This window comes from Gnatocerus cornutus, chromosome 10, assembly GCF_029298725.1.
Source record: "Gnatocerus cornutus isolate USDA-ARS CGAHR chromosome 10, icGnaCorn1.1, whole genome shotgun sequence".
Lineage (NCBI taxonomy): Eukaryota > Metazoa > Arthropoda > Insecta > Coleoptera > Tenebrionidae > Gnatocerus > Gnatocerus cornutus.
This window is the reverse complement of record NC_142242.1, coordinates 620,752-636,484: the sequence shown is the minus strand read 5'-3', so window position 1 is coordinate 636,484 and position 15,733 is coordinate 620,752. Positions and strand designations below refer to the sequence as shown.

The following is a 15,733-nucleotide window of genomic DNA, read 5'->3' as shown; positions in this document are numbered from 1 at the left end:
AATTTGTAGGTTGTGTATATACGTTGCGGAAATTCTTCTGGCTTGGGGCTCACCCTGCTTATTCTCCAAATAAGTTTGTAAATATTTCAACTTTCTAATAACGTATTGTAACTTGTTCGAGTTCCACATAAATTTTATTTATGCTAACACAAACACATGTTTACGAATAAGACGCACTCCGCGTCCTTATTTCCATACCACTCAGCATCACTATTCGAGCAAAAACCTTTTTTAACGCCATTCTCTCCACATCAAAACACCACACGTCAAAATTTACAAATACAAAAAAAGGTTTCAGCTGCATCGAAAGCGGACAAGCATAATAATCAAAACAAAAGTTTTATTTTATTATCTATCCTCTGAGTAAAAAGCTGAAAGAACTTTTTTAATTTAAATTATACGCTACTCATTTAATTGTTAATTCTATCACAAACAAAACGAGAATAAGAATTTATTACAATTACCTAAAATTGTTTCACGTGCGTTTCCACAAAATCTAATAAAATTTCTAGGATCTGTTTCCGGTGAAAACTATAATCTTCAATGAGCCGGAATCGGTCTGTCAAGGATCCTCACTCAACTCGAGAACTCTTCAGCAAACGCTCCTAACCAAAAATTAAAAATAGTTTCCGGCTTGTCCTAACGCACAATTTTGTTGACGTTTTGACACAAAACAATTTCATCTCTCTCTTATAATTTTATTGTAGAAACTGATCCTTGGGAATAATAGTATTTGACTTAAGTTGTGTTGGATGATGTCTCCGGTGTTTGCAATATGTGTTTATGTCTTGTGACGTTTAGATATCTCAATTTGAAACAGACGGTGAACATGTAATTCCTTGTCATAAGCTAAATTCTCTCGTCTTATTAATAAAGTAATCAATACTCCAATATTGTTCTGACTTCGAACGGATTCTAAATATTTACATACCAACTACAATCTGCCTATGTACTTTGCAATAATTGTGTTTGCACAACTGCGACTAATAGTAATACAGCCTAAATTTCCGAACAAAAAAATCAGATTTCACTATTAAATGAAAATTTCAACCGCATTGGTAAAATTATATTTGCTACTATTACCACTGAACAATAACAGCAAATTTTATTGTTTAAATTAAATCTCACAGATTTTCCTATTTTTGTAATCCGAATATGGTTTGTTGAAAAATAGTCGGAATATTCGAAATTTGTTTTATTTGAAACTTAAGCTTCCAGAAAAAATGTAGTTAACAAATTCCATCAAGTTTTTGCGTGTTGATTAATGTAAAACGCGTCCCTTGTGTCCGAAAATTTTAAAACCACTATTTGTTATTGACAACTCGAGTTGAAATGTTGATAAGTGGAAACAATGCTATAACCAGTCAATGTTTGTGAATAGTGACTTGTTTCATTGAGTGTAATTAATTATAGATTTGATAATTTATTTATAGAGACATAAATGTAAGCGTAGCCGTAATTTAACAGTAATGTCACCCGCACATAATGTTTGATTAATAAACTCTTTGTCATCGTACACACTTCGCCCAGAGCGGTAATTAGAGTAACACCTTGTTAAACTGACCGTACTAGATTTAGTAAAAATATTTTACCGACCTGGTTGAAATCAATAAAATGAAATGGGTTTTTAAGGCACTTGTTTCAGACTATTATTTTATCTTGCAATGTTTACTGAAGCCGAGCCACCACACTGCAATCACCATTTCCCCCGTGAATGGAGAGTCCTCGAGTAAGAGTCAATCCGCAATCGGCCTAAGGGTAGATAGTATTCAACCTTCCTCGTTTTCTTTTTTAGACTAGACACAAACAATACTGTCGTTATTGCTTGCTAAATAGATTACAAAATGGATTTTCGTCTATTTTATGTCTTGACCGCTTGTTTAATTCTCCATCGTTTTACACTATCTGTTATTACCACTATTCATCAGACCGTTACTAGGAACACAGTGCCCGTTAATTTCTCTTTACACTTTATTGTTTGTCTTGCTATTATATTTACTTGTAGAGGTTAGGCTCGTTATGAGGGTAGCACCAACCCGTTCCTATTAGTTACAAAAAGCTTAATGAGGAAATAATAGAGAAAACAACATTGCCTTTAGTCGTTTACAATTAAACGCGACTAAACGAAAATATTGACAATACAGCTATCAACTAAATCTCAACACATTCACAGTTGAAGCTATTGTTTCATATTTTTAGTATTTATTGGCAAACTAACTGGACACTTTTTATTTCATAACGAAAAAGCAATCCAAAGCCACGGAAAACTCCGAGGACCACTTAATCTTTTCATTATTTATTCTTGATTTATTGTTTCATAGACAAAGAATGGGAAATGTTTTTTACGTTTTTGCGTTGTTCTAAATGAAGAACTAAGGTACGCCGGGGTAAGTGAAATCTTTTTAGCTGCTAGTTATTTATATTTGTCCCACTTACTTTGCCTTTTCCCCCGAGTCTTGAGCAAGTAAAATTAATAAACGATAGTTAAAAATACTTCTTAAGAACATATCATTCAATTGAAGTAGAATTTAATCTGCTGAAATTGGCGATTTCACTTACCCCGGTGTACTTTATATCATTTGAACAATGAATGAATTTGCTGGCAATTCTGCACAAATTGTTCAACATTCAAATTAACATGGATAATTAAGTTTAACAGTACTTTTGTAGTCATATGTAGTTTATTTGAAATACATTTCTAGTGCATAATAATTACTAATTAATTCAAGCACTATTGGTAATACTTTTGTTATGTATCCCACTGGTTGTTTTCGAGTTAGAAAATGTTGAATAGTATTGAATTTATCCGGCACGTAATTCGCTTATGAAATGAATTTCAACGAGAGTTTTTTTGTAATAACCATTCCATAAAATAAAGTGTGTGAAATTTTAGTAAATTAGGTGTATAATTTGTTGGTAGAGCGAGTGAAAAAGTATGTCTGAAGTAGATCCCGGTAAAATATTCCTTGCGAATTCGGTGTAGTGGGCTTAACCACTATAAAAACCACAATAATCGCGAAAATAACGTACGGTCACGGGCTCCACCCCATTCGTTATTGCCTGGGCAACGGCACTTGCCGCGTTGTTAGACTTTAATTTACAGTCTGCGACTACTCTTCGAATTATTCTGTAACGTAAATTTTTAGTGTATGGAAGAAAAGTTGGCGAGTTAATTGCTGGTGAAATATAATACGTTCAAGTGTTTTGAGATGGTGGATCCGTTTGATAATAATCAACAAGTTAGTCGAAACATTTATACAACGCTTTGCGGCCTAACAACTACTCCTTCCTTGCCTTGGTGACTTCATTGCTCGTTTAGTTTGATTACATCCAACTCCTTCGAGATAATAGCCAGTCGGGTCTTTCGTATTTTTCTTCTTTTCATATCTAAGTTTTCAAATGAAAAAATCCACCTTATCTACCCAAGCAAATATGAGATACTATATAAAAACGAGAACATTTTCGCTTAATTCCTAGTATAAATATATTCTGATGGTCTCCCTAAAATTATTTTAAACCGTCTCTGCATCTTTATGAACGTTTTTCTTTTCCTCAATTCTATCTCACAAGACAATATGCTTAAACTTCCAACATTTAAACGTTCTAGTTGAAACCTTATTAAAAATCAATACAACTCTTATTTGATTTTCATTACGCGGTTAGAAAAATCTATTGAGACAGCAGTTTTCACATTATCACGCATCAGTTAACAGTTCGAGATGCAATTTTCTCGTAAATCCAACATTTCAGAAAAATATTGTTGCACCCGCGGAATTTTTTCATATCTGCGAATATTATACCTAACCCAAAATCGTATTTGTTCCCCTTGTTCTTTTTAATTCCACTTTTTTATTGATTAGGCAAACATTTCATTTTATTGTCTGAAGGAAGACGTATTCTCTTTGATAAACACCTCTCTAGAGAGATTCTGTTGGTGAGTTTCACTGTATAGAGGGGTGTTTTTTTTCTTGTTTTTTCGATTAAACGCAATATTTATACAGCGGAAAAATACTCGGCGCTGTCATAAACGGAATTAAACTGAGATGAACAAATAAAGAAATTTTGTAATACTTTCTAAAAGCTATGTCAGCCAGCTCTTTTTTTATATTCTTTAAATTTCAAATTTCGATAATTAACTATAAGTGATGAGACATTGCTACACGGGGTAAGTTGTTATTACACAATAGCACAGAAACTAAATTTTCTTGTGGATTTTTGCAGTCTTCATGTAATTATTAAAGTTTTCTTAAACCTAGCCAAAATAGAATTTTAATTTATTTTGTCAAGACGGGGAAAGTTATTACAATTAAAATGGAGCGCAGTATCAACTTACCCCGTGCGCAGTAACAACTTCCCCCGTTGTGGGGTACATTAATATTTTTTTTGAAAAAAGTATAACGGATAGTAAGAAACTTAAAAAATTGTATAAATTGCGATGTCTCTCCTAATCAAAACCAAAATTTTTAGAAATTATTCTGAAATTATAGGAGCACCGGAAAATTTGTAAATCGTGTTACTTTGTCAAGTGAAATGGCAAAATTTGTCATCATTATCATCATTGCAAAAATATTTCATAAACAACAAACTCCAAAGCACTTGAAAAGACATTTACTGGGAACGATCAGCACGGTCATTTTTCAATGTTAGTTTAAAGTTGTAGAAGTAAGAAAGTCATTTGAGGTTGGATCAAAATATGTAATAACTTTTATTGTATCATTTTATGGGTCTGTTTTAGTGTTTCCTGGCGTCAACGTGTCGATTTATAATTTGTAAGACAGATGGTTTAAAGTATTCGCAATATAATTTATTTGATTAAAATCTTGTGGTATTAGAAGGTGTTATTTTAAGGTTGTTTAATAAAACTATCATTTGATAGTTGTTGGGAAGATGAAGCACATTTTCCTTATAGCATATGATTCGAAAAGTCACGAAAACGTAGTAAAGTTTGTCCATAAAATCTTCCGATTCAAATAAAAGCCTTTTTTATAACCTGTGTCTAATACATATTCTATATGAGTACGTGAAAGATTTTTCGATTTTTCAGGTTTAGTAAAGCAGTTATTTGTTATTTAGTGCGTTAGCAGCAAAATGTAATTTAATTAAGTATACAGAGTATATTGGAACGGTGTACAAATGAGAATATGATAAGAACTAATTTAACTAGGAACATTTCGTGTCACAACCGGATATCTAAGGCTTCACTCAAGTATGTTGATCATGTTGTTCTAATTAGTGTACACTGCGTCATATTTGCATGGAAACTAGGAAAATTAAGCAAGGAAAACACTTCCTCTATTTGATTATTTTACACTATAATCTTAATAAGCGTAGAGAAATTAGGTTGAGATAAAATGTAACTTGAAAGTGTAAAAATTGTGCTATTATTTATGTTAGGTTTTTGTAATGTTCATTCGTGCAACGCAGGAGGTAATCTGCTAAGATGGATGTTGGCTTATACGCGTTACAAATCAGAGATTTATTACACGAACAGTGATCAGTTGTGTGGGATTTGCGGGTCAACCCAGAAATAATCTTAAAATTTAAACCGTGAAATTAAGTAAGCGTGTAAACAAACGTAAAATTAAAATTGATTAAACAGAGACGACTTGAAAAACGCTCCATTTAAGGTTTGTTAATTGAAAAACTTCACAAAGACCAGGTATTCAAATTTTATTTTGATCAAGTTAATTACAAGTTGAGAAGAGGCGAGGAATAGCAACAATTTGATACAAAGAATGGGAAAAGTCTACTCATGAGCTGTGAAATCTTTATGAATTCTCAACATTTGAAACTTATCGTACGCATGATAACAATTTCAAGTACGACCGTGACAGCAATCTTGGAACGATTAACGTAGCAAATCCTGAGCTCAAATGGGCCCAGACTTCGTCTTAGCAAAGATTAGATGGGGTAGGAAATAATGTAACTTATCTTAGATATTTACATTGCATGCCTAAATTAGAGCCTCAAGCACCTTGTTAATGGAGAGATATACTACTTATATTTAACGGGATTTCGTAATTTCCTTACATATACATAACTTATTTTAATGGGACACTTTAATTCACCAATTACTTTGAATTATTACACCCAAATATTTATTTCGTTCAGATTTACCTCGTACAAACATTTCATTTTATTTCCACTCAATTTAAATATTAAAATTATTTCAATTAACAATTATAAATAACCGATGTTGTCAGATGCAGGAATTGAGTTTTATAACTCTATAACTGGATGCATGATTACCCTATTATTGATGTACTATTTAATAGTAACTGCCATGAAAAAAACTGTTGTCAGTAAAACAAATAATAGGATATATGCAGTCATATAAATTCAGGTATTTATTTTAGGCAGTTGCGGTAATCGTAAATAACGCTCAAATTTTACTAAATTTACATTACAGTTCAACAAATCATCCAAATACAATAGTAAAATTGGTTAAATAATAGCATGTAAAAACATTTAGATTTATCAAATTTTTAGTCATGTAAATTTCCCTAATTACATTTGCTCATTAGACGTTAAAATATAGAACTATACCCCGTACATATACATAAAATACAGATTTATTTAACTTGGATTAAAATTGAATCGTAATGTTAATTTGCACAATTTAATCGAAAATGTCCTTCATCATTCGGTATCCAAATATCAGTTTAACATTTTGTAAAACATCTGTCAAACGAGTTACGTGTAATTATGTATGCAATTTATAACTGATTTCAAAGCTCCGAACAAAACGAAAAAAGGATGTCGACTTTTTACTAATTCATGAAATAAATAACACTTTATAAAACAGTAAACACAACAATACTCGACAAGGTTTACAAACGGATATTACGTTACATTGAGAGACACAATCAAGGAATATGAACGAATAAAATTCTACCCGAGAACGAAACCACAATAACTTTTTTAAAGTATTTATAAAATGTATTTTACGCAAAAAATCACAATAGGGTCAACAATTCCAATGTGTGTTTTTATACATCAACATGATTTAACGAGTGGAAATGTAATTTAAAATATTTTGCTTCACATTGAATAAAAATCAAACTTTCTAAAGCCACATCGTGCTAATTTGATGTTATACGATGTTACAATCGCTGTTATATAATATTTGATATTATTATCGCCAATATTGATCCCCGTTGTAATTTAATTATAAAATTGATATAACTCACAATTAAAAAGAACCAACAAATCAAAATGGTAACGTTTTATGTGAATAGTTTCAAATTAAATTCTCTGCTAAAATACCTGAGCGAACGCTTAATAAATAAATTTTTCGCAGGCCAATCCTTCGTTCTATTTTAAGCTATTGCTTATTTCTATCAAAAGAATTGTGTTGAAAATTATACGGAATGTTGAGAACATGCAGTTTATTCATAAAATATAAAAGCAACATTTGCATTTTTCATAAAATTCGTTCCGTAACTTGTAAATATTTGGTCAACACTGCTTTCCTTTACTGCCGTTCTTTTAATCCCAAGTTTTTAAAAGCTGGTAAACTTTATCTAGTGTCTGCATAAAAACTTCCGCTTCAAACATATGATTAAATATAACATATAATAATATAACAAATTTTGCAAAATTAAGGCCTTTTGTGATTTGGACTAATTCCATCGTAAAAACGTGTTGTTTTGTTTCCGAATTGCCCGAATTCATGAGGCTTGTTTCGGTATTTCTTAGGCTCTAGAGGAAAACATATAAAATCTGGTGAAACATCAAGGATAATCCCGTGAGATTTCTCGTCGCAAGTTCACAGATTGTTGATTAGACTACTTTTCGTTACCATTAAACAATCACTATTTCGGCGCATCCACCATTCGTAATTAAAAAAAAAGCGAGTTTACTTTGTATTTAATATAAGCAGAAACTATATAATATAATCACAAGCTAAATAAACAAAGATTTGTAAACAAATTAATTAAAGTTCAATAAAGGAGGCTGTTAATTTAAGCTCAACACATTAATCGAAGTAATGAGCTTTCTGCGCTTTGCTATACTAATACGAGTTCGACGTGTACGAATTCGTGGTTTAAATTAATATGTATATATGAATAATAAATTGGATCTTCACTAAAGGTAAATGAACAGAGCTCTGCTAGCTGTCATCTAAAACATTAATAATACAGTAGTGGCGGGTCCGTATAGTAAAAAAGCTCAATTTTAAGCTTTGTTAACGATTGACTTTTGTCATAAACGATGAAAAATGAAATCGTTTTATTTGTAGTTTTACGAGTAAATTCATGACGTTCCTAAAAGGCAAGAAATGGTAATATCGACAAAGTGTCTTGCACCTTACAAATAAAAATAGCCGCGGAAATTGTGTTTGGAACAATAAAAAGAAATTGGAGTATAGTAATGTCGACGTCGCGTCATCGATATTGCCACTATAAAAATATTTGCTATCATAAATTAGTTGTCGAATAAAAGTTTGAAAGCTGACCTTATATGTGCCGAGATTTTCTACTACACAAGGTAAACTGGCATCTCTTCCTAAGGCCACTGTGACGTTGGGGATGGGCTCTGCAAATCTAGGATCATCCGTCATGGCTGCAACAAAACGATAATTTAAACAATCAGAAAATCAATGAATTTGTCTGAAAATTATTTATACCTGAGATAACGGAGCGAGAAAGACGCAAAGATTGTTCGCGAGAAGTTTCAAAGACCACGATGAGATTAAAATTTTAATTTTTGTTGAGCTTTATATAGTTTTAATAAAAGTTAGGTAATGAAACTCTGAATTTATATAGTGTTTATCATGCAATCAACTTTAAAATTTGTCGATACAGGTGACGCAGTGAATAAAGTATTGTAACGTCTATAACAACTGTCGTTATGGATAACAAATGAGAAAATTGTAACTGTCGGCGTTTCATTAGTCACAATGTCAAATTAATGTGGATTATACAAATAACAGGGAAGTAGATAGATGAAACTGACAATAAATTTTTTGGGGTTGTAATTTAACACGTTGAAAAGTTGATACTCATAAAAATAAATTAAGGTTTTATTAAGGACTGATGAAACTAAAATGTCATTAAAGAGGGGAGAATACAATATGAGTAGTACGAAGATGGAACTGCATTCGGGAGACATAGAGGTAAACCCCTCAAAGGAGATTACGGAATCGATTTCGTTCGAAGAGCGGAGAAAAAAGCAGTCCTTTCCCACTTTATGTGCTTGTTATTCTATCCTTTATATTTGAAGTGACCACTTAATGTGTTTTATGGTGCCAATATCAGATTGCTTGTATATAAATATAAAATATGTGCGCCCAATAAACATAACGCTTTTATTTCACGTATATTTAAAAAAGTTAACGTTTTATTTCTCACACATAAAAACGATTATGTTCGAAAAATGATGGATTATGCAAGAAAAAATACATGAGTTGTGAGAAATGAAGAAAAATGACTAAGCTGTTTTGTATTCACTGTTCAACAGCAGTAATACACAAGATGCTTTAAATAATTATCCATAATCATTCATACCGACTTTATAAATGAAACATGTCTCCTCTAATCGAAGCACGTTTAATTAAATAATTTAATCTCCGTCTGAAAAAAGTGTTAAAAAACTATAAATTTCCCCAATTTATCATCGTATCAATTCACCCCATCAACTTGAGAAAAATTCATTTTCATCACTGAAATATTTTTCATCAGTCTAATTACGCATGTGACTAAATCATTCCCTTGACGAAACTTAACATAAACCTCTGCACCGTTGTGGATGTAACGTTGATTGAACGTTACCGGATTTGTACAAGTTGCTCTCTTAAAACGGATCATTTATCAGGGTATTTCTAGTGTGTTACGATCTATTTTGAGGCGCACAGAGGGGAAAAAGATTGACCAGGAAGGCTGTATACAGAATTATGTGTTTCTGCTCAGATACTGTTGTACACTAAATTAGCCAGTCCTCTCCTTGATTACGCCATCCATCAAAATCAACCACACGCGGGCATTACAAGCTTTAGTCATTTATGCTGGACCGCGTACGCTTTTCCTTAAATTATTGTCAGAATATTATAGTCGCAATACTTAACACTTTTTTTACTAGCAAAGATCAATTTCGCAATGAAATCGACTCCTTTGTTTTTGATAATTTTAGTGAAACTATGCATAATTTCCGTTTCGGAGTGCGCATCGATCTCGAGAGCAATTTTGCATATTAAGCTACTAAAAAATTACCAGAGTTTAGTCAATCCTAATTGTGAAATGCACTTTCGTGAAAATGCTCAAAATTGAGAGGCACAACGTGCCGAGTTTTGCTTACTTCTTTCGATTTAAAAGTTCGCTAAATTTTATCTAACCTTTGTAAATATTGCGCTAGCATTTCTCAATATAATTTCCGAACTTTGTGATGAACCAAAATTTCAGAGTTGAATCCCAAGCTGCCATTTTTTTGCATACAATTTTATCCGAGTGGTTTGCAGTACGTAAGAATTGATTAAAGTGTGTCTAATTCGTAGTATTAGATCCAATAAGCCATCGATCAAATCCGGGAGTGCATAACGGCATTTTCCCATTCTTGCTGTAAACGTTCTTCATGGTTATATCATAGAAAGAGGAATGCATTTTATTGTTACCACGAAAAGTACATATATTTCCTGAAGCTGCAGCAAAATCGCGTTTGCAGAAATAAATAAGTCTTTTGTGGAAAATCTCAGTAAAATATTTTCTGATTTCCGTTCATGAATGTATTTCGATCTTCGATAAATTATTATGAATCTATATTTTAATACTGAGATAGGTGAAAGACACGAAAAAAAAGCCTTAAGTAAATTGACCGATCTATATCAAAGTGTGGGGATAGTGGGAGAATCTTCTCTCGATCAGAGACCGGAAGCTAGCTGCTACAACTGCTTTTCCGACGTAAAGTACTTTCACGTATCGATTACATATTTATATTGGCAATACACTAAAAGGTATCAAGATGAAGGTATAAATTCCCGAAGATTTCGAAAACCTGGCACTGCCTCTATTTATAACCCATAAAATCACTATAAATTAAATATAAAAATATACCGTCTCGCTCGCACATAGCTTCATTAAATCACTCACCAAATGAAATCAATTAGCTTTTTTACCCTTTCCGGGCACGCATTTAAAATAGCGAAAACTGAATTTTTAAAATGGAGCATTGTTCGTCTAGCGAATTTGCGAGCTTCACGTTCTGACAGGGGTCGCCCGTAAATTGCAAATGTTTAGTTATAGAGGATTTTGTCAATAAAGTTCATCTACATAGTGTTATTTTAAAGAATGGACGGTTTTCGGGATTATTTGTGGAACCATAACTCCCACGACACAAATTGAAAAAATCGCGTCGTGATTTTTCTTACAAACAATTATTCGTTTATTCCAATAAATGTTAAAAAAATATTTTCACAAACCTTCGTGTTTACATCAATATAATGAATTGACAAGCTATGTCAGTCGGCAGTTGGTTTTGATTAAACAACTGTTCTTGACGCTGATGTTTCTAATTAAAAGCGGTGATAACGTGTGGTACAAAAATGGTTTTTATTTAAATTAAAACAATGTTTATATAACATTTGTGCTTTAAAGATACAAACAGAGGAGATGGAAACATTGTCACACGGGGTCAGTTGTTATTCACAATGCATGCGTACTTTAAACCCCGTTTTAAAATAAAATTTTCTAAAATTTCTAATTTTTGTTTTAAAATTTGATAGAACTTTGATACAACTATTGTCCGCTTTAGAGATAGCAATCTCTCCAAATGTCAGTGTCATAACTTAAAAATTAACAAAAACACGAATTTTAATAAAAAAAAGTAGGAAACATTTGGTTTGTCCCAAAATTACATTTGCTGAAATCTGTATTTTTTGTTGTAAATTTTTGCATTTTGGCGCAATTAATAAACGCTATAATAATAGTAACCTCACCAAATTTTGTTGTTATAACTTTAAAATCAACAAAGATACGAATTTTAATAAAATAAAGTGGAAAATATTTGGTTCGTCCTAAAATAAAATTTTCTAAAATCTCTATTTCTTGTTTAAAAATTTTGCACTTTAGCACAATTACTAAACGCTTTAAAAATAATAACCTCCCTAAATTTCATTGTTATAACTTGAAAATTAACAACGATACGAATTTTAATAAAATAAAGTTGGAAATATATGGTTCGCATTAAAATGAAAATTTCTAAAATCTCTATTTCGCGTTCTGAAATTTTGCACTTTGGTATAATTAATAAACGGTCTAAAAATGGTAACCTCTTCAAATTTGAATGTCATGACTTAAAAACTAACAAAGATACGAATTTTAATATAATAAAGTTGAAAATATTTGATTCGCATTAAAATGAAAATTTCTAAAATCTCTATTTCGCGTTCTGAAATTTTGCACTTTGGTATAATTAATAAACGGTCTAAAAATGGTAACCTCTTCAAATTTCAATGTCATAACTTCAAAACTAACAAAGATACAAAATTTATAAAAAAAAGTTTAAAACATCAAATTGTTTGTTTGTCCTAAAATGAAATTTTCTAAAATCTGAATTTTTTGTTCTAAAATTTTGCACTTTAACACAATAAATAAAATATTTAATCCGCCATAAAATGAAATTTTCTAAAATCTGTATTTTTGTTCTAAAATTTTGCTTTTAGGCACAATTAGTGAACGTTTTAGAAATAATAACTTTCTCAAATTTCATTGATATAACTTAAAATCTAACAAAAATACGAATTTTAATAAAATCAAGTTGAAAATATTTGATTCGTCTTAAAATAAAATCTCCAAAACATCAAAATGACAAACCATAATAGAGTCGAAACTTTTTAAAATAATTTATTCTGGTAGATTTTAAACAGTTTTGGTCATGATTGTGAATAAAATAGTATACAAACCGAGGAGCAGCCGAGGTTTAAAATTAAATTCTTTACAAACTTTTCAAAATAATTTAATGGACAGTTAGAAAATGAGCTATTACAAATTTTAATCATGATTGTATATAAAATAGTACATTTTAATGTATTCAAAAATTTTCAAAATGCAACGAGTACAATGCAAAGTGGAATACAATCATAAAAGTGCTTCCATCTCTCCTAGAAATAAAAAATTTGATTGATTATTATAGGTGTTGGAATCAATTAGAGTGAAACCTAAAAGTAGTAAAAGAATTCAGTGCACAAGACCCCCGAGGGCAGAAAACTTAGAAGACTATATACATCGATCCCTCGCTGATCGGGAGTTGTGATGTAAGCGGTCTCCGTCATTCATCGTGTTCCTCATGAGTGCACATTTCTGTACCGGTCGTCGCCCGCCTCTCTGTAAACTTTGCATGAAACCTCTTACAGGGTAAAGATCTATTCTACTGAAATAAATAGGTGAATCCCTTTTTTTGTTCGAGTTTGAGAAGAAAAATAGGTTACGTCCTAGTGTAATAAATATATTGAATCAGCAGACATCAGTAGACGTTTGCAAGCGTACGATGTATCAAAATAGAAAATAATAAATATGATCTTAAACGCGTACACTAACGTTTTATATTCAATTCGGCTATAGTAATAAACCAACCGTGCGTAAAATCGCCAAGTCAGGGTAAAATGCAAATTCCCTCACATAAAATAGCTATTCAAACATGTCACGAGGTTTCTTGAAAAGAAATAATGCAATTCGATAAAGTTACAGTATATTTTTACCCCTCATATAGCAATCTGAAATAATAGTCCTTTTCTTCCCCATAAACAACCGGAATCTATTTAAGAAAATCATTAATCAAAATCGATATTAAATGCGTTTTTCTCTACGAACTATTATCCACCATAATAGAATTTCCTCGCTCTAATAATAAACTAACATCAACTTTAATGTATTCTCTTTCTTAACGATGGAGGCTATTAATACAATAAATTAGATGAAGCGATTAAATTGCGGAATCCTTTAGTCAATCCGAGTAGAATGGAAAAGGATGGCATAAAATCACAAAAACGATCTCCCGAAAATCCGGTTGTAAATTTCTGACAAGTAGTGGAGATACATTTACGCCCCAGCGATATGACACTGTGTTAAATTACGCTGAGCTAGTAACTGATCCTGCTCTATTTCACAGGAACGCTCTAGCTACATAACCCTACTCACTACCCTTAACTCTAACACACCAATTACTTTTACTTTTACTCCCTGCAAAATATAATGGGCTTACATAGATTAACATTAACAAACAGACCTGGGCTGTGACGCAATTAAAACAGAGAAAGAAACATTTTCGCCTGGAAATGTACAACCATGCACAAATTACATATTTTTACGAGCGGCAAGACACGCGCGAAAATAAAGCAATGGAATATTACTCTATTATATATTTTCAAAAATATTCACAAATCCTTTTACCAACATTTTATTACACTACTCAAAAATAAACAATGCAAACAAAGACTAATGTAAATGTTTCCTGCAGTTTCTACATTATAAAATCCCGCAACACTATTTTCCTTGCAAAGACATGATAATTTATCCTTCTTCCTCACAACCGGCTTTTTCAAACCTTTACAAATCATTTTTCTCTTTTAGGCTTCATTTATTCATTTCGCATAAGCTTCGCCTATTTTCATCACGAGTTTACTTTGCTAAAATGGTGGATGCGCCTGTGTGAAACGTGAAATTTTCGTGTATCAAAACCAACACTTTCAGAAACTTTCTGAAATATTTAGGTGGAAGCGCCGGCAAACAATACTGATATTTCTGCGTTGGCCCAATCGATCAGAAAAATCGCACAGAAATGTAGAACTTTTACGCTAAGAGGAGTACGTGCAAACTAGAGCACATTATCTGCTCGAGCTTTCAAGGTCTAAAATTTTATTCACAAAACAAAGTTTAAGTTAAAATTAGTAACAAAACAAACCGCTTCAATTAAAGTATCAAAAATGTTGAGCTATTTCATTAACGTTTATTACATTCACGGCAGGATTTTTTTAATATTCCACCAATTAGGTAAGCACCCTTGAAGTCTTGAAATTTATCTCATGTAGAAATCAAAAAAGCATTTCGTTTCAAGAGGAGTTGTTTTACAATACAGTCAGTATTATAAATTTATGAAACCAAAGCTTTTTCTGATTGCGCTTTGAATTAATTTTCATCTAGCGACGGGTCTGCTATGGATGAACAACCAAACGACAAGTTACTTTAAAAGCCTCGAAACATTTTCTGACATTTCCAGTAATTAATATTGTCTGTGTCTGATAAAATCCGAACAGTACAAATAACACGAAGAAAATGTTATTTTATACAATTATTACAGCAATTGTGAAAACAGATGTACACATTATTGACTGAATAAACAGTGCAAGTAAAATGTTTCCGACATTGTTATGCGTACGCTTCCATTAACGCCGGGAAACGTGTAGATAACACATAACTTGCATTTTAATTTGTTTTATAAACACATCCGCGAAAAATTTTAATGAATCATGCTATAGAAAATGAAGAGAGTTTCAAATGAATTGTTTTAGATGACCACGGAGCTAACGAGGGAATGGATTTAAATTCTGTTCACGCTCTGAAAAAAAAAGTGTTATTTATTGGTGGAGACAAGCGATAAAAGTTAAAATTTATAGAAAATAGAAAATTAGAACTAGCTCTATTTATAACTAGCTAGGTGTGATTTGTGTGAGTGGATAACTAATTATTTAAGTAGAGAGCAATATAATAACATTTGTAATGTCATTTCGGAACTGTTAAAATTG

General features: G+C 31.7%; 1 protein-coding gene across 3 annotated transcripts in view; it reads right to left on the bottom strand.

The window, feature by feature from the left end:
* Positions 1–15,733, bottom strand: part of LOC148166922 (lachesin-like) — a 76,774-nt gene that overhangs the window by 29,678 nt on the left and 31,363 nt on the right. For all 3 annotated transcript variants that reach the window (XM_088047369.1, XM_088047370.1, XM_088047371.1), the window contains exon 2: positions 8,459–8,565. In XM_088047369.1, coding sequence (XP_087903495.1) covers positions 8,459–8,565 — 107 coding nt within the window. The remainder of the gene's footprint in view (positions 1–8,458; positions 8,566–15,733) is intronic.